Source organism: Apodemus sylvaticus, chromosome 10 (genome assembly GCF_947179515.1).
Source record: "Apodemus sylvaticus chromosome 10, mApoSyl1.1, whole genome shotgun sequence".
Taxonomy (NCBI): Eukaryota; Metazoa; Chordata; class Mammalia; order Rodentia; family Muridae; genus Apodemus; species Apodemus sylvaticus.
The window spans coordinates 14,509,320-14,535,604 of NC_067481.1; the positions used below are offsets into that span (position 1 = coordinate 14,509,320).

Below are 26,285 nucleotides of genomic sequence, written 5' to 3' on the forward strand. Positions count from 1 at the left end.
TATATTGAATAAAAAAATTAAAAAAATTTAAGATGGAAATTGATCTTTCTATAAAAAACTATTTTTCTTTTAACAATTAAAAAACACAATTTTCATGCTGCAATTCGAAGTCTTTATGCTGTGGAAGCTCTAACACTGTCAGCACAGTAACTTCTTCATGCACTTCTACCCATAGCAAAGAGGAAAGGAATGAAGACTGCCTCCTAATTTGTATTATGACAGTAACTGCCACTGGTTGTTAAGGTTACTCCTTATAAAAGAAAATGCATAAAAACATTCTAGAAACCCATAAGACAGCATTCATTGATGACAGCGAGATGGCTCAGCAATTAAGAGCACTGGCTGCTCTTCCTAAAGACTGGGGTTAAATTCCCAACCATGGCACCAATATGGCAGCTCACAACCATCTGAAACGATGAAGCAGCTTGCTTTGTCTCCCTTCAATTGTATTTCCACATCTGGTTTATTTGGATGCTGTTGCTCTGCTGCAATGGATGAAGTGCTTAAGAATTCAAGCCTAATTTAAAGAATTAGCATCAACCTCAACAAGGATCTACTTAAAACAGTTGATGGAGTACAAAAAGTTAAAGATCTGGGCAAAAAAAATTTAACAACAAGAACAAGAAATCAGAAAGGAGATATGAACTCTGAAAGAAAAACTTAGATATAAAAGGGTCAACTCAAAATCAAACAGAACTCCATAGAGAGCATCAACAGTATACTGACCAGGCAGAAGAAAGAATGTCAAGAATTTAAGATAAGGTTATAGAAACATTATATTCATATAATAATAAAAAGAAAAAAACCTAAGCAATCACAAGCAAGACTGAACAAAACTGAAGGATAAAAGGTGAAATATTTTTAAAATGCACGATAAAACTTTCATTACTACTTAAAAAAAAAAACTCTACTTGAAGTGCATACTACAAAAAAATATTCCTGAGAAAAGAGTATATTTTGAAGGAAAGAAAACGTACATAAATTCTAGAATATTCAAATTCTAGAATATCAACTGCATCAGAAGGAAGGTGCTGACAGTGTGCAGCCATGTAAAGAATGTACTCTCGGCTCACAGCACTGACCAACTCTAGAGGACTGTGAAAACAAAGTCAAGCAGACATTCACAAATGAACCTGTAGGCAAAAGAAACTCCAAGTTTTCTACTAAACCGAATAGTTCATTCCACTCAGACCAAGAGATACAGGTTAGCCTGGTTAGTGTATGTGCACTGTAAGTCTATGAGAAAGTATGCTCTTTCTATTTTATATAATGTGTAAATCTGTCAAATAACAAGACAGTAAAACACATTCTCAAGTAAGACTAGTTTTAAGGCATTACATCAAAATATTTTAGAGATCTTAAATTTTTTCTCATATGAAATATTTAATCCTCCTAACAGTTAAATAATGAGGGAAAGCACTAAGAAATGTACATCCAAATCTCCGACTAGCTCAGGGCAAAGGCAAGTTTAAAGGAAAAGCACCAGGGCTCATTGTCCTCTTTGAAGTTGCTCTCTGGCAGAGGCCTCTGTCCTTCCGTAGGAGTTTCCTGTGCTCTGCTCCCATGCTGGCGACAGGACTTCCCTCCAACAGCAACATCCCCTGCACTGTCAAACGTGAAATATTTTCCTTTGGCTTCGTCTCCACCTGCCAATCAATTCAACTTCTCTCTGTAACTAGCCTACTCCTCAAATTAACAGGAGATCTGCATCACTTTCATTTCATATCCAGTTCCCACCTCCTAAGTGTCCACTCCATAATCTAGACACCCTCCTCTCTCCTCTCTGAAAATATAAAACAGTTCTTGCATCTTGGCAACACCTCCAATATAGTAAGTCCAAAATACGCCTGCACCCCTTGAATTTCATGAGTTCTGCAATTAATATTACCATCTCTTCGAACTTCACCAGTCTAAAATAAAATTAAGTTTTAAAATAAGTTCCTCTACCTGACAGCCAATATTTCCATTTCCCAGAAGCAAATCTTCAGTTGCTCTTGAGTTCTGCTGTCCAGGCAGTCACTGGGTGGCCATTATTCTTCATTATTTTTCCTCCCTATCCTTTCCATTTAATAGCAACCACACAAACACAGCTATGTGCACTATCAACACCTACTGGGTAAGGGATCTACTTCAGTATATCCGTCATGATGTCATTAAACACATTTGCCCAAAGCATCTCATGAAGACTAGGATGAGTGAGAAATAGACATCTCAGTGACTGGTTGAAACTGGTATAAAACTTCTGAATGACCCCCAAATTTTAATGTAACCTAAGCAACAAAATATGAATACAACAATTATGGTTAAGATTAGCAACAAACTGAGAGTAATTTAGCTGTCCAGAAAAAGCAGAATACTTCAGTTTTGGACTACATATGCAAAAGAAAATGAATGTTTTTAATTTTATATAGAATTCAAAGCAGTAAGTCATATAGAATTCATAATATATTCCAAATTATTTAAATTTTGAATGTTATAAAATCACATAGAAGAAAAGAAAAATATCGCAGGTCAAATATCTCTTATGTGATAGGTTCATATTCAGAAGTGCTTCATATTTGAATATTTGCAAAACATTGACCAATAGAGTACACCTAATCCTACAATCAAAATTTCAAAATGTTCTAAGTCCTAAAACATTTTAAGTGCTGATGACACTCAAAAATTTTATTTGGAAACCATTTATCCTTTAGATTCTCAGATAGATTTCAGAGCCTCACCCATGTAACAGTTTTAACCTTTGTGTTCACATTTTGAGATAATTTTATTCCTCTGATTTTCATATTTTTAACATATTAAATTCTCTTTTATTCTTAAAGTGCCAAGATATAAATTCGTAAGTGGCAAAAAGCATAATGAAAATCATTTGAAATACCCTTTCATGTCCTTAAGGCAAATGAATTATGTATGAAAAATAGAATTTGGAGAGAAAGAAAAAACTTCCAGGTCTCACTAGCCTGATATCAGAGAATGACGCAGCCAATGTGGCAGAACACACCTTTACCTCAACACTAGATATGCAGAAGCAGAAGGATTACCCAGGAGTTTGAGGCTAGCCCAATCTACATGAGTTATAGATCACCCAAAGCTACATGAGACCGTCTCAAAAGCAAATGAAAACAGTGCAATTCTCAGTTAAGCAGTAAAGGCAATAGAGGCCACAAATCCTAACTAGTACGTGGAAACATAAGCTCACACAACCAGTTTGGTTCACTTACACTAGCAGTCTGCTTTCATAGCTATCGTTGCCTTAAATTCCTCTGCCCACCTATCCAAACACTTCCACCCTGTGAGAAGGACCATCGGGGAGAAAAGGAATGCTAAAGGGTCCTCTGAAGCCCTGTTTCACAGGTATACCCTGGCACAGAGAAGAAGTAGCAGTAGTAGATCTCCTCTGGTATATAGGTGGCCTTTTAAAATGGTGTGGGCACCCCCCAAGCAGCTGTGCCAGGCCTCTTGCCGCAGACCCGGCTCTTTGCCAACTTGTAGCTGACAGCATTCAGCCTTCTACTCTGCACCCACGGTAGCTGCCACGATCTCCAGTTTGCCCTGCCTGTTTGTGCTGGGGTCTTTTTCCCTCTCTGACTTCAACTGATCACCCTCACGGTCCATCTGTGTCCATTTTTAAATTCTTTTATCTACTAAGCCAAGAACCTGGAAAAGAAATATATGTCCCTGGTGACATTTGTACATGAAAATCTGCCTATCATGGCTACTCATTCAAGAAGTTTCCTTGAGGTTTGTTGGTTTGTTTGCTTTAATCTGAATGACTTTCTTCATGTTCTTATTCCTTTCTTTCTCCTCTACTAGTGCACATTCACAAGCCATATACCATCATGAAAAACAAAGCACTTGTAAAATGATGATTCCATATTATTATAGTACTGAAAAATTACCACAGAAGTAAAATCATAGACATCATTTTTCATTCACCCCTAGAAATAAGAAAGTTTATTTTAAATAAAGCTGTCCTACTATGCCAGTGATACCCTCATACAGCTTATCTTATTGCACCTCTTGGTTAGGTCATGAGAGTGACACTCAGTGACTAGCCTACACTATCGTTTGTTAAGTATGTACACTTTTAATGCTCACACAATGAGGCAGTCTCCTAATGACACCTCACAGAACATAGGATGTAGCCCTGTTTTTTAAGAGACACATGACCCTACTCTACTTTTCATATTATTTAGTTTGATAGTTTGTGATATGTCACCATCAATTATTATTTAGCTATTTTATATGCCTGACTGATTTCATCAATGAGAAAGTTGGCTCACCAAGGACAAGAATCATTTTACACTTCGTTGGAATATTTTCTTATTTAGTCTTTCTCATACTTAAACTCCTTTCAGAGTCAAAATAATAATAAATGTTTAATATTCAATATTCACTGAATAGAATTAAGTTACTTAATCTATTTTCTACATATGATATGACTCTACCACATCGATATGCATATACAATAAATACTGGTTTTACCCCAAGATTCCAACTGTTCAGGCGAACTTCAATGTCACTGTCATCCAAAGAAATAGGAGACTTTTTTGAATGAACTTCCTGAAATACAAAATAAAGAAATGAGAAAAAATGAGGAAGCAAGGGAAGAAACAAAGAAAAGGAAGAGGGGGAAAGGAGGGAGTAGGAGGAAGAAGAGAAAACAACACAAAATGTAAGTCATTCAAAGTAATGAGAGTTGTGTGTTATACTTGTTTGGTAATGTGGAACTGCCCTCAGAGGAAAGGATCATGTTACAACTAAGCTAGAGTCTTGATTCTAATTAATGGCTGTTTATTATAAATGCTTGAGGCAATGAGATGCCTTAACAATATATTCACAAAGTAACTAGATTTCAAAAAAAAATCAAAGAATATTTTGAAAATTAATCCAGACTTTTCTCTTTAAGTTCTTCTACAAGAAGTTGTAATTGTGGTGTACCACAGGAGCTTGAAAGCATGGAGGAACTTGAAAAGATGAATTATTTACTCTCCTTAAAATTAGTTAACAGGAAAGTTTTGTGTTGATGTCCAAGAAGCTCTTTGTTCTTAAATTAATTCTCATTCATACACTGTATAAAAAGACAAATAAACCGAAGACTCACATCATAAAAATGCAATTATGGTGACTCTTTACTTTCCTACTATATAATTCATAGTGTTACACATTTATCAACCAAATTAAAACTAAACATTTAAAGATAGCCAATGAGCTATGCAGAGAAATAATCAACAATCTTAAAGCTCTAGGTCAAGCTGCATAAAAAGCAACTGTTTTACATCCCTGGAGCTTCCTTCTGAGTTGGGCTCTGTTGACAGAACATGCCTGTGCTTTTGAAGTATCTCCTTGCTGAACACTGAGTGGATCTACCTATGATTATTTACACTGAAACACTGGATGAAACAAACCACTGCTCTGTATATTCTACTGACTTGTCCTAGTTTCTTTTCAACAAAATGTAAGAAATTTCTATTACTTCTAACCTTAAAAACTGGTGGTCCCTTACTTTACATATGCCTTCTCTCTGAACACATGATCTTCCTTGTAACTCAAAGTCATATAACCCAAGGCAGCCAGAATTAGGTAATAATGACTGTACAAAAGAACATTTTCTCCCCTTACACAGCTTCTTTAAATCAGCACACTGATAGAGGAATTTTGCTGAATATGCAAATTGTTTATCTTTATCAAAAAAGCAACATTCCCTCTATCACTATAAATTAATTCACTTTTTAATTTTATGATTGCTGGGGATCTAATCACTCAATTAATGAACTGAGTAAAGGAGACTAAATAATGAAAAACAGGATGTCTCAGAGTTACTCTTTGCCATCCAGGGGAAATGATGCGCTGGCCAGCACAGATGAGCATTAGTGAGCAAGCAGAATCACACCATTCTTTTTGACATCCACATGTTCACCAAAAGCTTCACACTTATTTGCTTGTTTTGAGATAAGGTTTCTCTATGTAGCTCTGGCTGTCCTTGAACTTGCTCTATAGACCAGGTTAACCTAAACTCACAGAGATCCACCTGCTTCTGCCTCCTGAGTGCTGGGATTAAAGGCATTCACTGCAACCACCACAAACCTCACACTTCAGTTAACTTCAGACTTTTATACAGCAATTGGAACTTTTAACAAATAGTGGGATTCTTCTTAAAACATAGAACAAACAGAATTAAAATCTAATCTTACACAGATCTTTGAAGTAATGCGTTGTCTGTCTTCTTTATAAGTTGGACTCACAGAATGGGACCTCATTCGGAGCTTTCCAGTGTACTGTTCTCTATTAAAGAAAGCAAAAGAGGAACAGTTAAGCTGTGACAAAAATCAGAGGACAGAAAACACCCAAATCTAGGATTGCCTACTTTCTTCCTTTATAAAAGAGAAGACACAGTAATTATGATTCACTCAACAGAAAAAAATTCATGTAAATAAATATGCATTTGTACTTTTCAATTTCATTTTATTTTAATTATTTAATTTATTTTATTTTAAAATTTTAATTTAATTTATTTAATATTTTAAAATGAAATTTTATTTCATTTACATTAAATCATAAGTAAAATGAAACATAAAGGACCTATACTTTCTTACAAACAAATGCTGTTTTCAAGTGGAAGTCTAACTACATGTATTTAAATAATTTATCTTCTTTTCCCTTTTCCCCAATGTTAAGAAAAGAGAAAATGGAATATATATTCTTAAAGAAACATTGTCCTGTCGTTAGTAAGTTTTGTTATATTCAAGATGAAACCTTACAATATATAAAATAATAAAACTTCCTAACTGCTTAAAGTTTCAATTAATTTGAAACTAAATTAGAATCTGTAGGGCACAGAAGCTGTTAATTTAAAAATAAATCATGTTAGTTCAGGTAAAATGCCTTAATGCTAGGAACTTGGGAGATGGCTCAGCAGTTAAGAAATCTGGCTCCTATGCCAAGTTCAATTTCCAGAACCCACATGGCAGCTTACAGGCACCTATAACTTCAGTTTCAAGGAATGTGCTGCCTTCTTCTGGCCTCCATGGACACCAGGCTACACACTTGCTATACAGACATGCATGCAGGCTAACCACCCAAACATAGTCTGAAAAAGAGAATTTCTTCTACTAGATGTTACCAAATGGCTCCTCTCTAGTATAAAACACCCTATAAAAGACTATTCTCTAATATTCCATGTTAGCCCACAGTCTTTCACACAAGCTCAATACCTACATCCTAAGCAATGGTTTTGATAGAGAGGAAAGAAAAATGAACTAGTAAACATAAACACTCTACAAGTCTTGGTTTTGCAGCTATAGTGTTTAACCCATTCAAACACATTCTGAAAATATTAAATAGAAAAGTCCAGAAATAAACAATCCACTGAACTTTATCATCAGGCTGGGAGTACAGAAAAAGAGTATATATAAAGCTAAATACAAAAATGTACTTCCCAAAGGTAAGTTGGGAGACCACTATATACTGAGTTTAAATCACTAACATTCAACCACAAACTATATCAGAATTTCTTTCCTTCACAAAGCTTATGCCATAAGAACAGCTGAAAGGGACAGAAGGGCAGCTCAGCAGAGGAGATGCACCCCTGCCCACGCAGGCCCAAGTCCGACCCCGCCCCCCACTACAGACAGGTGGAGGAGACGCAGCTCCACGTTTGTCCTCCAGCTCCCATCATGTGGCACACAGCCTCACACACACACACACACACACACACATACACACACACACACACACACACACACACACACACACACAAGACATAAATAAAGCAAACTTTAAGATGAATGCCCAAAAAGGGAAGCTACTAGATCAAAAAGACAGTGCTAAAGCAATGTAGGGCTTTGGGTAGGGTAACACTGATAAAATAGCATCCTGTGGGTTGGTTACTAAGCAATGCTGAATGTCTGCATAAGCTGCTTTGAAGAAAGCTACTTTTTTATATGCCTGTAAAGCTTCCCAGCTGTGCAAATAGTTAAAAGCAAATGATAAAAATGGACAAGCAATATTTTGAGAATAACTTTATTAGTCAACATGCCTAAACTTGTACAAGCACTTAAAATTTGGTTTATAGGCAGATACAACCTGATACTCTAAGCAGTAGCCTATTCTTTTTTTGAGACTTGATTAAACAATCATAAAAAGAACTATAGTTAAAAATTGAAAAATGGTTAAATATTAAAAGTGCTTCTCATACAAAATATTAATAAAAAGGAGGCCTAAAACATTTATCTATTTATTACACAGGAACATGCATAAAAGGACAGACTATTAATTCATATGTAGTTGCTCCTAGGTAAAAGCAATATTAATATTTTCCCTTCCCTAGCTTGTCACTTATTTGTCAGTCAGCTACCAAATGACTTTCATTCTACCCCTCAGATATATCCTTCAGACTACCCTTCAGCCCTTCATTAGTCTCAGTCCCCCCCTCCCTCCCTCCCCCTCTCTCTCTCTCTCTCTCTCTCTCTCTCTCTCTCTCTCTCTCTCTCTCTCTCGTCCCCTCCCTCTCCCTCCTCCCCTTCGTCCCCCTCCCTCTTCTCCACCCTTAATATACATGTTATAACCCTAGGGTTCTGAGTTTATCCTGTTACTGTAGTTTTATCTGCTTTCCCTGATTAACCAATATACTATTAGTATTTCAAATAGCAAGGGGAAGCTTTGCTTACCAAATCTACCACCCCAATTCAAATTACTCTCTTAGCCTCCAATTCCATGACAAATACAAACTGAACAGCACTGCCTCCAATGCAACGTGTCCAAAACTAAGCTCATAAGAAGTCCCTAAAACATGCCCCAATAAAGGTCAGAGAGACATGGCAGAAAGCAGCTTCTTCTCAAGGCAACTAAGCAACTAAAGGAGGAAGTTGAGATCATCACTAAGATCTGGCTGGCACAAGAAACAGGACTTTAGGCAAGGAAGCTGAGTTCCATGCCATGAAACTGTCTTCAGCTGGAGATGTAGCTAACTTGAACTCTGAGGTATGTACAAAGACAGCGTCACACTTGCAGTGAAGGAACGAGTGGTCAGAGTACAAGTGAGGCAATGAGGAGGAGGGAAGCCGGCCCTGCAAGTCTCTGTGAATAAGAAGGCTGCCTGCCACACAAAATACCTGGCCTGATGCTTGCACAGACTGTAATTGGTACACAGGACACAGTCATTGCAAGCTTATGATATACTTGTACACGTGCCCAATTTATGTGGGTGAATTAATTTCAGGGTGCCAAAGCAAACAGAAAGAAAAAACGGTATCTTAGTAACCTCTGACATGCTTTTCACTACAAAGTGGCAACACTAGAAAAAATATATATTTCCCCTTCACTTTTTCTAGAGCTATAAAATATATAACCCCATCAAACTATTTCAAATACCAGTGAAATATAGGTTTGCCCTGTATCAATAAAAAGCTAAACAGTGTTTTATTAGTAGGATTTTAAAACCCAAAGGAAGATCAATTAAATGTTCTACACAAAAGAAAATGTCTACAAGAACTAATGCAAGATGGTAGAATGGGAAACATCAAGGCTACCTCTCTCAATTCATGAACCAGTTTCTAATGGGTACCATCAAGACACCAGACAAGAGGCTCATGTACCACAGGCAATACTACAACCACATGCATTAAAACAGGTAGAAGGCAACATTTGTGGGTTCTCCAGCTCCAGCTTCATTCTGGGGTGAGGAGAAAGGCTGCACACCACCATATTGATTTTTCCTGGTGCTACTTAGAAGTTGGATCTCTGTCTTACCTAAATCTGAGCTCTTAAAAGGTGTCAGGTTATGAACTGCTAAAATAAACAAATAAATAAACAAACAAACACAAAGTGTCCACTTGTGCAGTAGGGAGTTAGAGCACCAGCATATCACAGAACTAACAACTCAATCATCCAAACATCAGTTTCTTCCAGGGAGGGATAAAACTGGGACACCTATCTAACACTCTGACCTTACAGAAGGATGCCTAAGGGACTGGATGATGTAAGCACTGACATGGCCAGAACTCTCTAGATGCATGGCGACTCTGTTGTTCCAGTTTCTCAAGAAGGGAAAGAAAAGGCAAGAATAAGTCTGACCTTCAAACTTTTTCAGGAGTTTTCCAAAGGACTTGTTAAACCTGTTTTGATGTTATAATGGGATCAAGTAGAACCTACTTGCACAAGAAAAGACACAAACAGAAAAGCAACCTAAGTTGGGCCAGGGCTCTACTGCTCCAGAGGACCCAACAATATACAGCTGCAACACCAGTGGTAACAGGAAGTTCTAAGCTCCTGAAAAGAAAGAACAAGTAAAACAACCCTCAGGTAGTTATGCATAAGTCAGAAGATACATCCACAGAAAAGGTTGCAATGGCCCCAGAATTTCTCTCTAGCTAATTCTTAAAGATCGTCCACTGTTCAAAGAAATGGTCCAAGAGACTGGAGAGAGGATTATTTTCTACAAATACAGAAACCAACACAAAGTGTTAAAGATTGTGTACAATGACCCAAACAAAGGAAGAAATGAATCTCCTAAAGTTAATACTTAAGCAGGAGTCTAAGAATGACCTGCACCCAGTGTGCTGGCTTATTATGCCTGTAATTCCAGTCTACTGACAAAAGGACTGTCATGAGGTTGAGACCAGCATGACTAGCCTGGGCCAAAGAAATGAGACAAAGAAAAAAAAGTCTGTCAAAAATACTTAAGTATCTCCAAAATGCTCAATATGCTTGGAAACATTGAACATAAAAAAATGAGAGTTTAAATAATTGGATGTGAAATATTCTTAAAGAAAAACAAAAAATGGGACTAAAGAGTAGAATAACTGAACTAAAATATTACCTAGAGGAAGGTCTGCAGAGAGCTCAGCAGTGAGGAGCACCTGCTGCTCTATCAAGAGGACTGGCATTTGATCCTATCACTCATGGAATGAGCCAAAGGTTGTAACTGTGGGCTTATCCACCTACATCCCAGTTCCCAAAGAGCAACTCAGAGGCTTATTTATGTATGAATAAATTCCTAGACCACAAGTTTGGGCTTGTTCCCCATTCGCTTATAACTTATACAACTCTATTCTGCATCTGCTACCATGGCTGGTTAGATACCTCTCCTGGTTCCACACATCTGACTTCCTAAGAGTTTGGGGTGAAACTTTCATGCCTGACTATATCCAAGAATTCCTTTCTCCCCCAAATGTCCCACTTTCTAATCCTGCCTTAGCTCATTGGCCATCAGCTTTTTATTGACATGTGATGCTTCCACAGAGTGCACAAGATATTATCCCTACAAAAGGTCCCACAAAGAACACTGAATTCCAGTTCCAAGAAATTCAACACCCCTTCTGGACTTCATATATGCATATACCACCATCCATATACACATGCACCTACACTCTCTCACACACATCAACACACACACATGGCCCACACTCACAAACATACACAAATAGCCATGAACACATGGCTTACACACAAATACACACACATAAATTAGTAATCTGTTTTTAAATTAACTAGAAGGCCTCAACAGCATTCATTATAAAGAACACAAAAAAGAATTGGTAAGCCCAAATCAGCACATTTAAAATTACCCAGTTTGAGAAGCGAAGCTAACAGGGGCGGAGGGAGAGTGAAGGAAGCACAGGGCCCTGAGAGGAGCAGCCATCCGACCATCATGCAGCACTCTGTTGAAAAAGAAAAGGCAGAATTGGGCAGCAGGACTGCCTGCAAGAGTCCACTAACAAAAGGACATCCAAATTTATGTATCTTGAAGAATTGCAAGCAAAGCAAATGAAAAGAGAGCTGCACTGTAGCACATTATGAATCATGCTGTCAAAGACAAAGAAGGGATCTGAGATATGAAAAAGAATAAAGTAACTAATATACAGCCGAGTCTCCGCAAGACTTCCGGAGACTTTACCACAGAATCCTGACAAACCAGGAGACACTGGGGTGATATATTCAAAGGGCCGAAAGAAAAATAATGAACTACCATGATTTTATGTCCTGCAAAACTTTGCTCTAAAAATGAAAGCATTTCCAAGCCACAGTCACAAACTGAAGGAGGGCATTGTTACTAGACCTGATCCAAAAGAAATGCTGCAGTTTCCCCAAGTCAAGGAGAGTAAACTAATTAGCAACGTGAATAAGCATGTAAGTGGAAAGCCCATTAGTGAAGACAGTCACACAGGCAAATAAACGTTAGTCCAGTAATGTAATTTTAACATTCAATTTCAGTATAAACACATGCATTTTAAAATTAACTACAAGCTATAGTCATTTGTTAATGATATCTAATGTAAAAAGAGGAAAATGGGGACATTAATAAGATGTGTGGAGGGAAGAGGGGTAAAGAGTTCTTGTATTCATCAAAGTTGTTATCACAGGCTTAAAATAAACACGTTCCTTCCCACACCTTCGCAGTGGAGGCTTCAACAGTGGCTGGCACTAAATCTGTGTGTACTATACTAATAAGAGACACAGCTCCTAAAGCACTGGGCATCTCAAGCACACCTGATTCTGAACAAAGAGCATCCACGCAGGGACGGAACAACTGCACAGATTTCATTGTACTGCCTAGAACAAGCACGAGGTACAAAATATGGATGATTCTCTCTGGAATCTTAACCACTGAGTATCTCTCCAGCTGTCTCTGGAGTTTTCTACCTAATTCTCTCATACTACAGTTCACTGTGACTGAAACTGTGGAAAGTAAAATTGTGGTTAAATGGACTACTGTAGCCCATTATAACTAAAACATGATGTGTGCAAATTTTATAGTAACATAATTTTTATTGTAGTAAATATATAAAATACAAATAAAAACAATCCAAGCATGCTGCAACAACCAAAAATAATCAAATCACAAAGAAAGGCAATTTAAAAAAAAGAAATTAAGAAAGGAACTATAAACCATCAGAAAGCACTTCACAGAATGGCCAGGCTAAACACAAAAATGAAAAACTAAACAATACACACTTTAACCAATAGATCAAAGGCAAAGTAAGCAAATTTAGAAAACACTGAAACAACTGAAAATTACAGCCTAATAAAATGTACAAAAAGAAGAGAGAGCAATGCTGTAAAGAAAAGTTATAGCTATACAAGTTTAAAAGTGGAGAAAACTCAAGTTAACAACCCAAATTTAAACCTTCAAAAATTAGAAAAAAAAAAAACTGAGCCCAAATCCTACAAATAGGAGAAAATATTAAGATTAGAGCAGAAAATTAAACAAAAATGATTATAGAAAAATTAACATCACCAAGAGTTACTCTTCTGAGATCACCAAAGTGACACACTTAGCTACACTGAGGTAAAGAGCAGGCTCAACTAAGTCAGGAACAAAGGAAGAGACAGCACGATGAGTTTATCAGGAAAGGGAAAGTACTCTAGAGGAGACTGCCATCAGTCACATGGCATACTGGATAACCTATATAATGAGAAAATCCTGAAAAGACACAACCTGCAAAATCTGTATCAGGCATGAGGCAGGAAGGGCAGGAGCAATACAAGTTCAAGGCCAGCCTGGGCCATCTAACAAGCCAAAGAATAATGTACCCTATATGTGCAACAGCAAGACCCTGTCTGAAAAAAGAGAATTAAGTGAGAAAAGAAAAGAGGTGAACTTGTTTATAATGGTATCAAAATAGAGTAGAATATCTAGAAATTAATGTGACCAAATAGATATATGCCAGAACTATATAACACTAATGAAAAAAGCAAATAAATAAGAAGGTATTCCATGTTCATGGGCTTGAAAAAATTGATGTTGTTAAAAGATTTATACTTCTCAAAGTAAGACATATCAAAATTTTGATAGCTTTTTACCTAGAAAAAATAAAAGTAATCCTAAAATCTATATAGAACCAAAAAGATCCTATATAATTGAAGCAATCTGGAGGGAAACTAGCAAAGCTTGAGGCAGAAAACTTCTGGTTTCAAAATAAAGGACAAAGTTATAGCAATTAAAATTCTAATTTAGCAGTTCTAATACTAGAATAATATGAATTCCAAAAGGAGAAAGCAAAAATAGAAACTGATACAATTCTTAAAATATAGTAATGAAATACCATTCTAGATTACAGAGAGACCTGGGCATGGTAGATATGCCTGTAATTCCAGAGCTACAAAGGCTAAAGCAAAAAATCACCATGAATTTAAGGCCAGCCTGAGCTACAAAATTCCAGATCAGTCTAAGCTTAGAGTGAAATTGTTCTAGGTTGCTTTCCTGTTACTGTGATAAACACCTTAATCAAAAGTAACTTGGGGAGGAAATTGTATTTTTTCTTACATTTTCAGGTCACAGTCAAGCTCTGAGAGGGTCAAGAGAGGAACTCAAGCAGAACCCTGAAGACAAGGACTAATGCAGCAATTATGGAGGTGACCAACGCTCGCTGGCTGACTCCCTGGCTTCTAATACAGTCCAAAGCACCCTGCCTGGGGGTGGCGCTCACCAGAAGGCTGGGCCGTTGAGTTACAACCAAGAGAATGTGTCAAAGACATGCCTGCAGCCAATCTGGTCATGAGGAAACGCCTTCAAATAATGCCAGGCTGTACCATTGTATCAAGTTGACAGATGAAGTTAACTAGGAGAGAAACACTGCTGAGAAAGAGAGAGAGAGAGAGAGACAGAGAGAGAGAGAGAGAGAGAGACAGAGACAGAGACACATAGAGACAGACACACAGAGACAGACACACAGAGACAGGCAGAAGACAGACAGACAGACAGATGCAGAGAGATAGGAAAGAAAAACGAAAAGAATGAAGCTTGAGGACTGACCTTTGGACGCCACCTTTTCCTGGGACGAACGGGGCGAAAACTGAAGGCCTATCTGGTTTTGATCCAGAGATAACCAAAGGATTTCCAGAAGAAATCAAAGTCAGTCTCACCAAGAAACCAAAAACTCAGCTGGAGATCTTGCTCTTGAGAAAAGGTCGCAGTGAGTATGACCATGGTGCCATGTGGCTTCTCTGCAGTACACAGGAGAAACTATCTCAGGGCAGGCATCCAGGCCTCTGGCTCGCACAGTCTTCCCACTCCTCTTCCATGATGTTCCCTGAACATCGGCAGAGGCTGGGTTACAGATGAACCCATTGAGTTCAGGGACTGCACTGTCAGCTGGTCTCTGAATTTTGACCAGCAGTGTGTGTTTTGGAGGACTTGCCATGGACTGAGAAACACACCCAACTTGCTGAGGGGTGAGAATGTACACCCAACCTTCTATGCATTCCTTATGTCCTTATACTCCATACATGTGGGTATAAGGGTAAGTATTTAAATGTAGCAACAGATTCTCCTCTGGACCCAGAGGAATCTCACAGCCCCCAAGCCTACAAGAAGAGCTACAGAAAGTTAATGGCTTCTGGGAGAGGAGAATCAGTCTTCTTCAGGGAAGAGCCTTATCCTGTGGAGAACTGTGCAGTACTGCACCTTAAAGATGGCACCCGTTTCCGCCTTCTCCTGTGCAACAGAGAGTGTTCTCTGTGGTAAACAACTCCTTATTTGGTTGTGGCTGTTGATCTATGGTTGTTTCCGCATATGTGGACCTATCTGCTTGTGCCACATGGCTCACATGGGTTGGCTTCCTAGGGGGTTCTTAAGCTTTGCATGGGTGTTTTCTGGGGGTCAGAAGAGTCAGAAGAAGGGGGGAGAAGTCAGAAGTCAGGGGGGAGAAGTCAGAAGCCAGAAGATTGTTCAAAGGTTCCTGAATAAACTGCTTAAAGAAGAGTTCGTGTGCTGCGTCTTTCTTCGCTGGTCGAGATAGGCGCCAACATTATCCCAGGTTTCCAATCCCAAGTGATAAACATATACATACACAGGACTCAGAAGTGCATGCATATGTGTACGCACATGTGCATATGTGTGCATATGCATAAAAAATAATAATTAAGAGGTCATAAATTGTAAGGACAACATGGGAGAAGCTGTGGAAGAGGGAGGCAGAAATGATTTACTTTCAGTACTCATACATGACATTCTAAAAGGAAATTTATAAAAACATGTCAAACAATTTGCAAAAAGTGTTGCAATAAATGCAGCTGGAGAGCCAGCCCAATGTGCAAGACTATGGCTCTGAATTCAGATCCCCAGCAGTGGGGCACACTTGTAACTCCAGAGCTAGGAGATGGAGGTAAACAGCTACCCTGAGTTCTCTGACCAGCCAGCTAGTCTAGCTGAACTGGTGATCTCTGAATCTCCAGATTGAGTGAGAAACAATGAACACACACACACGGAGACATTTGTTATCAACCACTCCACTCCACTCCACTCACAGGCACACTGTGTACATACCAGTACACACATGAACAAACATATGGCCTCAAAACCATAACTTTAAACCAAGTTTATGTGGCTTAATAACTTCATTGATATGTCCCTCTTATCTGTGATAACTATGCAATGAGTCATATTCCAAGATGGAGTACTTCACACTTCTTGAATTTCATGTTCTTGTATGGTCTCTCCACGCTGTGTCTGGGTTGGGTTTGTGATTCATTTTCTTTAGTACAACACACCAAACTGAAACTCCAGTAGTGCTAGGACAAAACCTTATGGTGGCCCTGGAGCCGCCACTTGTACACAATGAAATGCTGCATATTCATGTCCAAAGTCTGAATGCCCTACTGGAGAGAAGAGACCATCACATGGAAAGGCCACATGGAAAAGTGACATGAAAAGGGAAAACTCTGAAGCTGGATGGCACAATGATCCCAGCCTCCAGAGTTAAGACAGTCTGCCAACCACCTAACCATCCCACCACCAAGCTGCCAAGTGAAGGAGCGAGCTCTTTCCAACATTACAGCTCTGTCTAGTTCCTAGATCAGTGCAGGCCAAATCGAAAAGGGAAAGAGGTTCCACTCAGTCCAGTCAGTTGACACATAGACAAAACAATAAAATCATTGTCCTTTTAATTCTTAAGATGGGTCATCACAGAGTTATATACCCATAAGATAAAACTAGTTCCTAAAAACAGTAAAATAACTAAAACCTAAAGCAACCAGTCCAGTGGTAAGACTGGTACCTGGAAGAGGTGGAAAGAGTATATATACTACCATGAAGAAAGCTGAAAGGACATGGTAGAGAATGGTATTAGCACAGAACAAAAGGCCAATCCACATGGTCTAGAGACAGAAAGCTTGCTAAATATCACCTTAATATAGAAAATAAAAGGTATCTTTAATGAGTTTGTATAATACTAGATTAAAGATAATTCTGGGTAAATACTAAAATGCAACTAACTTATTTTTAGCTTAATCAGAAAATGTGGAAAGAAAGAAGGAAAGAAAGAAAAGGAGGGAGGGAAGGAAGGAAGGAAGGAAGGAAGGAAGGAAGGAAGGAAGAAAGAAAGAAAGAAAGAAAGAAAGAAAGAAAGAAAGAAAGAAAGAAAGAAAGAAAGAAAGAAAGAAAGAAAGAAAGAAAGAAAGAAAGAAAGAAAGAAAGAAAAGTTTCAATTTCTAGTAAGCATATGCTAAAGACATTCCCAACACAGGGCTTGTGGCTTTTAAAATGAACAATTTTTCATTTTCAGTTTCTCATACCAACAAAAGATCCCAAATTAAGACCTAACATTAAAGAAGGTTTGAGCACTACCTGGATAGAAAAGCAGACATGCCAGGGTAACCCTGTGGTGAGACTGAGAAGGGGGGAAGCCACCATCAGATGAGACATGCACTCACATGCCCCATCCTTTAAGATGGTAAGTGTGTGCTTCACATACAGATCCACTGGCACACAAGCTCTCTAAATCTCACTGAGGTTTTCTCTCAAGTATTCTCATCCAAGACTCAAAAGGTGAAAATGACATAACTCTAAAAGAGATTAGATGTGGCTTCGATGGTGTGAACCCAAAAGGAATGCACAGATATCTATGGCCACTGGACACCAAAAGGAAAAAAAATAAAGCTTCTTAAATGACAAACTAGGAAAACTATTCAACTAGAAAAGAAGGAAGCCTAAAGATAGACCAGAGCCAGTGAGCAGAGCTGGCATGCCGTAGAGAATTGTTCCCAGGTCTTGAAATGTGATGACAGAGTATCCAGCATTTTCCCATCGAGATTTCGAAGCTGTTAGAGCTTCATACTCTAGCTAGTTAGCTGCAAGTCCTTTGTGGCTCCCACAAGGTTGCTTGTAAGAAATGTCTGCTGAGGTTTTCTACACGTCTCTCATCTTTGTATCCTGGGTGTGTGGAAAGGTATGTCTCCAAGAAGACATAATGTTCAATACATACACAAAAAGATGCTACCAATTCCCAAATGCCTATTAGGGAATATAAATTAGAACCATAACCAAGATATATAACATACATAGATTACTACATACCCATAAAAATGGATACCTTTACTACCTAGTACTCCTGGAACAGTTCTATATTATAAAAAACAGCAAATCTTTTCAAATTGTTATATATGTTTGGAGCATTTCTAATCAAAACTCTCAACAGAGGTATGTATAGAAAATAGAAAGCGAGCCAATTATAAAATTTACATGGAAATGTAAACAAGAATTGCCTGAGTGTGCTACTTTGAATCAGAATGGCCCGCCATAAACCATATATTTGAATGCTTAGTCACCGGGGGATGGCACTATTTGAAAGGATTAGAATTAGGAGATTGGGCCTTGTTAGAGAAAGTGTGTCACTGGGGGATGAGCTTTGAGGTTTCAAAAGCTGATGCCACACCCAAGCCTAGGCTCTCCCTGTCCTTCTGCCTCTCCTTTCCCCTCTCCTTTGCCTGATGAGAGGATATAGCTTTCAGATACTGCTCTGGCACTATGTGTGCCATGCTCCCAACCATGATGATCATGGACTGAATTTCCAATTAATTGTTTCCTTTTATAAGAGCTGCTTTGGTCAAAGTGTCTTTACACAGCAAAAGAACAGTGACTAAAAATGCAGGTAATCTTGAAGATAAAGACAAGGCTACAATGGCAACAAAATCTCTGGAACTGTTTTAAAGCTATACTACTTGAAGCACTATGGCAATTTTACTTTGTCTCCAAGGTGATTCTAGATGCTATAAAATTGAGGAAGAAAATCAGTATTGACCTGTGGTCTCCACATGCATGCAAACATACATACATGTATGGATATACATGTGCACACAAACACACACACACACAAAACACACGTCTTGTCCACTGCAGCAGGTAGAATTATTGCTCAACCAATAGTGGAGTACATTTCCAGCAGGTAGTAGGACTTGGGTTCAACTCCAAGCACTTGAAGCACTATAGCATTAACAGAAAGACAAATAGAAAAATCTACAGGTGAGAAACAACCTATACAAGTAAAATTCCTTGATTCCAAAAACACATCATTAAGCATAGCAAGGAGGAAAGAATGGCTTTAAAAAAAAATGCTAAATCAAGTGAAAATCTCCATGACAACTCAGGGAATTAACTATGACCCCTACTTCATACATATAGATCAAGTCCAAACTTACCACATATCTAAATAAAAAAGCAAAACCAAGAAAGCTTCTAGAAAATACCAAAGATAACTATTCCCATGATCTTGGGGAAAATCTCAAATACAACACAAAAATAGACACCACTAACAAAACTACATTCCGCTATGATTATTCAACAGATAGTTTACTGCTCTCCCTCTCCTAAATTCATGGTAAATTTTGTCTCTTGAAATAATGTTACCAATTACTGTAGCTAAATGATTTGGCTATAGGGACTCTATATCATGAGTTGGTTTGCCCTTATAGTAGGAATAGATTTTCTATAAAACAGAAAATTTAGGTCCCCTCCCTCTTTCTCTCTTCCTCTCCCTCTATCCTTCCCCCTTCTTACATTCTACCATGGATGACATAGCAAAGCAGCTCTTTCAGGGTGCCACCATCTTGACATGACATTTGACAGCCTCCCAGAATTGTAAGCCAATAAGTTCTGTTCTTTATCTAACCAAACACAGTCGGTCAAGGTAACGTCAAATATAGTAAGAACCTTCCCTGTGAAGATAAAAATGCAGCTGTCAAGATGAGAAAAGGAATTTGTGGGTAGTGTGGTGTGGTGGTTTTGGTGTGCACATCTGCAGTGTACACACATGCCAATGCAGAACTGGCATCAGGTGCCTTCCTCTGCTGCACACCACCGTATTTTCTGAGGAAGGGCTTCTCAGTGACCTTGAACTAACCATTGACTAGACTGGCTGGCCAGCAAACCCCCAAAGATCCATCTGTGTCCACCACCTTCTCCCCACGAGAGCACCCCATGGTGTGTACATTACAACACCCTCTACTACACCTTTCTCTGAACAGGCGCTGGGGATCAAAACTTGGCTCTTCATGAAGATGCAGTAAGTTCTTGACCAGGGAGCCATCTCCCAGCCCCTGACATTTCTAATCATCGTATCCAACAAAAACTTCATATCTGGAATTTATAAAGACAAATAAACAGTAGGAGCAGACAATTTTTATGTATAAAAAAAAGTAAAGCCTGGAGCAAGAATTTCACAGAAAGAGGAAATTCAAACGGTAAGCATGAATAAACTGTTCACTATCTTTAGGGATGAAGGACAATGTCAACTAAAACTACATGTCCACAACTCCAAAACTATTATAATGAACATTAAAAACTAACAAACTAAATATGAGCAAAGATGGAAACTTCACAATGTTTCAAATCCTGCTAGTGGAACTATAAATTATTATGATACCTTAGAACACCCTTTGGTACTATCTACTGTAATTACACTTCTAAATCAACATACAACACAAAGCATGTGGACATACAGACACTGCAAAGACTGAAAAGGAGTGTTCACAACAGTATTATCTGTAGTAAATAAAAACTAGGAATAATCCAAAAGTTTAACAATGAAGAACAAATATAGTGATATATTCACATAGTAATAAAAATATATTTCTAAGTACAATAACTCAGAGCAAAGGGAGCTAGAAACTAAAATGAACATACTATATGAGAGGCTTTTGTTTGTTTGTTTTTTAACATTTAAATGCTGGGTAGTGGTGGCCCACACTCTTTTTTTTATTCGATATATTTTTATTTACATTTCAAATGATTTCCCCTTTTCTAGCCCCCCACTCCCCAAAAGTCCTGTAAGCCCCCTTCTCTCCCCCTGTCCTCCCACCGACCCCTTCCCACTTCCCCGTTCTGGTTTTGCCGAATACTGCTTCACTGAGTCTTTCCAGAACAAGGGGCCACTCCTCCTTTCTTCTTGTACCTCATTTGATGTGTGGATTATGTTTTGGGTATTCCAGTTTTCTAGGTTAATATCCACTTATTAGTGAGTGCATACCATGATTCACCTTTTGAGTCTGGGTTACCTCACTTAGTATGATGTTCTCTAGCTCCATCCATTTGCCTAAGAATTTCATGAATTCATTGTTTCTAATGGCTGAATAGTACTCCATTGTGTAGATATACCAATTTTTTGCATCCACTCTTCTGTTGAGGGATACCTGGGTTCTTTCCAGCATCTAGAAATTATAAATAGGGCTTCTATGAACATAGTAGAGCATGTATCCTTATTACATGGTGGGGAATCCTCTGGGTATATGCCCAGGAGTGGTATAGCAGGATCTTCTGGAAGTGAGGTGCCCAGTTTTCGGGGAAACTGCCAGACTGATTTCCAGAGTGGTTGTACCAATTTGCAACCCCACCAGCAGTGGAGGAGTGTTCCTCTTTCTCCACACCCTCTCCAACACCTACTGTCTCCTGAATTTTTAATCTTAGCCATTCTGACTGGTGTAAGGTGAAATCTCAGGGTTGTTTTGATTTGCATTTCCCTAATGACTAATGAAGTTGAGCATTTTTTAAGATGCTTCTCCGCCATCTGAAGTTCTTCAGGTGAGAATTCTTTGTTTAACTCTGTACCCCATCTTTTAATAGGGTTGTTTGGTTTTCTGGAATCTAACTTCTTGAGTTCTTTATATATATTGGATATTAGCCCTCTATCTGATGTAGGATTGGTGAAGATCTTTTCCCAATTTGTTGGTTAGGTGGCCCACACTTTTAATCCCAGCACTCAGGAGGCAGAAGCAGACAGATCTCTGTAAACTCAAGGACAGTCTAGTCTACAGAGATAGTTCTAGGACAGCCAAAGCTACACAGAGAAACCCTGTATCGAAAAACAAAACAAACAAACAAGAAAAAAAAACTTCAGACTAATCCTGTGAAATAATGCCAGTAGTGGCTACCTTTGGGAGAACCAGTGATATATTACTTCAAGCTGTAGAGGAGGCTGGTCAGGAGAGCTGCCTGTGATCTCTGTCTTGGTGTGTGATGCAACTGTATAAAAGCTCTCATTTTGTAAAACGTCATTGGGCTTTATAATGTGATGTGCCACGCTGCATGTGCATTATATTCTGTGTTCCCTGCTGTGTATGTACACTTTGGTTTTAAAAGTTTACTATGAAACAAAGAATTAACTATAGCTAAACTTTTAAGATAATTAATGTGAAAACAGGAAGAAACAAATCTCAATATATAGTGCATGAGAAGAGCTGAAGAGGAGGAGGTTGGAGGCAAGGGAGTTTAAAAAAAGGGTGGGGGGAGTTTAAAAGAAGCATGGACAGGATTTGCAGGAACATAGGCCAGTGCTTTCCTTCCTCTCAGAGCTAAAGAGTCAGAAAACGATGATAAAAAGTAGCCACCAATGGCCATAACATGTTTACTTTTAAAGTTTCCAAGAAAATGTTGGCAGAAATAAAAAGGAAAATCTAAAGTTAAAAAGTAAGATGCTTCACCCCTCACTGAAGACTATGACCTGTAACAGATCCTTTGGAGAGAAGTGTCACTGTCCTTATAGTAATAAAACTATGAGTAGTCGAGTGGGTGATAGCCTACTCACAGCCTGCAAGCAATCATGATTAAACTCAATGGCTATCTTAGGGTTATACTGCAGTGAACAGTAAACAGAGACCATGATAAAGGCAACTCTTATAAGGACATTTAATTGGGGCTGGCTTACAGGTTCACTGTTATCATCAAAGTGGGAACATGGCAGTGTCTATCCAGGCGGGAATGGTGCAGGAGGAGCTGAGAGAGCCACATCTTCATCTGAAGGCCCCCAGGAGGCTCACTTCCAAGCAGCGAGGAGGAGGGTCTTAAAGCTCATACCCACAGTGACACACCTACTTTAAGGCCACACCTACTCCAACAAGGCCACACCTCCTAATAGTGCCACTCCCTGGGTCAAACATATACAAACCATCACATTCCACTCCCTGGCCCCCATGGGATTGTTCAAACACATGAGTCTATGGCGGCCATATCTAGTCATAGCATAATAAATAAGTAAATTTAATCAACTTCCAAAGTCCCCAAATTCTACAGCAGCCTTAACAATGTTAAAAGTTCAAAATTCAAAGTCTCTTCTAAGATTCATCCAATCACTTAACTATAATCCCAAAAGCAGGGCTGGAAACCAGCTGGGCAAACTCCAAACTCTGTATCTCCATGTCTGATGTCAAAGAGGTCTTCAGATTTCCACTCCTTTTTCATCTTTGTTGACTACATCAAACTTCTTTCTACTGGGCTGGTTCCACTCCCTGCTAGCGGCATTCCTCAGCAGGTATCCCATGGCTCTGGCATCTGGAACATCTTGGGGTCTCCAAGTCAACTTCAGCTTTACAGCTTCTTGTTCCAATGTCTGAGAACCACAGATAATCTTCTGGGCTCCTCCAAAGGACTGGTGTTACTTCTCTAGCTCTGCCCTCTGTAGCACTCTTAGCTCAGGTTGATCCACTCCACTGCTGCTGCTTTTCTTGGTGATCATCCCATGGTACTGACATCTCTAATACTCTAGTGTCTTCCACTGCAACTAGGATTCACCAATAGCCTCTCATAGGCTCTCTTCATGGCACCAAACCTCAACTTCTTTGTATGACCACTTCAGTACTGGGCCATCAACTGCAACTGAGGCTGCAACTTCACCAATGGCCTCCACTGGCCTTTCACGGGGCCAAGTTTCAGCTGCTTTCCATGACCTCTACATACCTTCAAAACTCATTCCATGTGGGTGACTCTTACACATTACCAAATACAGCTGCAGCACAAGGTACAACCTTGGCTATCTCTGGAATACAGCTTCTTTGTGCTCTCAGAAAACAGTTCCCAGAATTCACCTCAGTGATTCTGGTTTCTTCTTAATCATGGATAATTTCTTAGTCCCAGCTAACCAGCATCAATTTGTCCCAGTAGTCCCTTCTGTTATGGACTCTATAGCCAGAGGCAGGTGGCCAAAGCTGCCAAGTTCTGCTGCTTGCTGGGGCTGAAACATGGATGCCCTTAGCCTATTACTGGCTTTCTGTTTTCCAACTCCCTCATAAGCTTGGCTATCCTGGAACTTTCTCTGTAGATTGACCTTGAACTCAAGAGATCTGCATGGCTCTGAGATTAAAAGTACCACCATATACAACCATGCTCGGACTTAAGCTTTCCTTCACTAGAACTTTCTCTATCTCATGCTGTCCTTAAAATTAGATATCTGCTTGGCTTTGATTCCTGGGATCAAAGGTGTGTACCACCACACCTGGATCTAAACTTAGTTGGGTAGAATCTTTCTCCAAAGTTCCACTCTCTTAATCTGCTATCTTCTAGAACATAGGATTCAGCTCCATTTTACTTCCTCGTGCCCCTTTAATACTTGAACCATATATTTTGTATTTTTCCTTTCTCAGCTTGCTCCAAATGCCCTTCATAAGAATGAACTTTAACAATCACACAACAGATTTTATACCAGGCTGTCTTGAGACTTTATTTTTCAAAGCAATTAATCTAAATCTCTTCAATTTACTTGCTCAGGCAGACAAGGGCAAAAATCAGACACATTCTTTACCAAAATACCACAAAACAGTCTCTATGCCACATACTGAAATTCTTCTCCACTGAAATCTCTTGGGCCAGATCTGCAGAGTTCAAATCACTCTCAATAACAAAGTCTCCCATATTCCTTCTAGGATAGTCCATTAAGCCCCACTTAAAGAATTCCACTGCTCTCCAAAGCCAAAGCCCCAAAATCCACATTTTTCCAAGCAAAAGTATGGTCAGACCTATCACAGCAATACACAACTCCTGGTAGTAATTTTTCTCTTAAACAGACACCATGACCAAGCAACTCTTATAAGGATATTTAATTGGGGCTGGCTTACAGATCCAGAGGTTCAGTCCACTATCATCAAGACAGTAGCATGGCTGCATCCATGTAGACATAGTATAGGCAGAGTTAAGAGTTCTACATCTTCATATGAAGGCTGCTAGGAGAAGACTTGCTTCCAAGCAGCCAGGACGAGGGTCTTAAAGCCCATGCCTACAGTGACACACCTACTCTAATAGGGCCACACTTCCTAATAGTGCCACTCCCTGGGTCAAGCATATACAAACCATGACAGTAGCAAAAAGAAAAAAACAACATTAAGGTAGGAGGAGCCTGTTGGTAAAATACATTTCAGCAAAACTGGGAGGAGATGAAAGAGAGAAATGAAGGCTAAAAAGAACTAAAACTCAGTATTTACAAATATAAAACTGCCAAAAATAGCATGACCTGGCTCCATAAATATATTTCCTGTTCTCTATGTTAAAACAGCTTAAAATACAAAGAACATTTAATACACCTTTAAACTAGCACATTTTATTTTATCTCTGGCTTACAATTCCTAGTTGCCTTAAAAGTAAAGTTTATAATACAAGTGTAAGTACAGTTGCTTTCTCCATCGTTATAGAAAAAATCAAAATAACCAATATCTTAATGAAAGGAGCTTGTTTATAAGACAAAAACAATGTTATAAAGCTTTGCTCATTAAAAGAGAAACTAAAGAAAAATATGGCAAAATCCAACTTAATCGGGAACCTATTGCATGAGCACCATTTCACAGTTGTTCCAGCTCAGGGACTAGATGCTGCCACTGGCCTGCACTGGTAAATTCTAAGAAGGACATTTACCTCATTCACAGTGAGAACCAATGAGAAGTGATTTTATGATTAAGGGACAGTTTTTACTACTTGTTATCATAGCACACTTATAGCAAGAGCTAAACAATATATCAAAGGTATAGTCAGATATCAGTATTCATATTTATTCAATACTAGTTGTTTTGCCCAAATAAATAAATAAATAAAAGGCTGTCTTTTCTGTTAGGGACAGGTTCTCAGAAGGCAGAGAATGACCAATGAAGAGCAACTCAGCACTGATCCTGGGTGATCATCAACAAAGGGGACGTCCAAGAACAGAACAGAAGCAGACAAAAGGTCTCCCCTCATTGGCCAGCTCTTATCACAGAACCTAATCCTGGAACTCATGCCTCCACACTCTCCACCTAGATAAAGAACATGGCAGCAGTTC

At 38.8% G+C, this 26,285-nt stretch overlaps 1 protein-coding gene across 1 annotated transcript in view; it reads right to left on the minus strand.

Annotated features, from left to right (window-relative positions):
* Positions 1 to 26,285, minus strand: part of Cep112 (centrosomal protein 112) — a 468,121-nt gene that overhangs the window by 408,445 nt on the left and 33,391 nt on the right. The window contains 2 exon segments of the mRNA XM_052196570.1: positions 4,483 to 4,560; positions 6,192 to 6,282. Of these exon segments, the coding sequence (XP_052052530.1) occupies positions 4,483 to 4,560; positions 6,192 to 6,282 (169 nt within the window).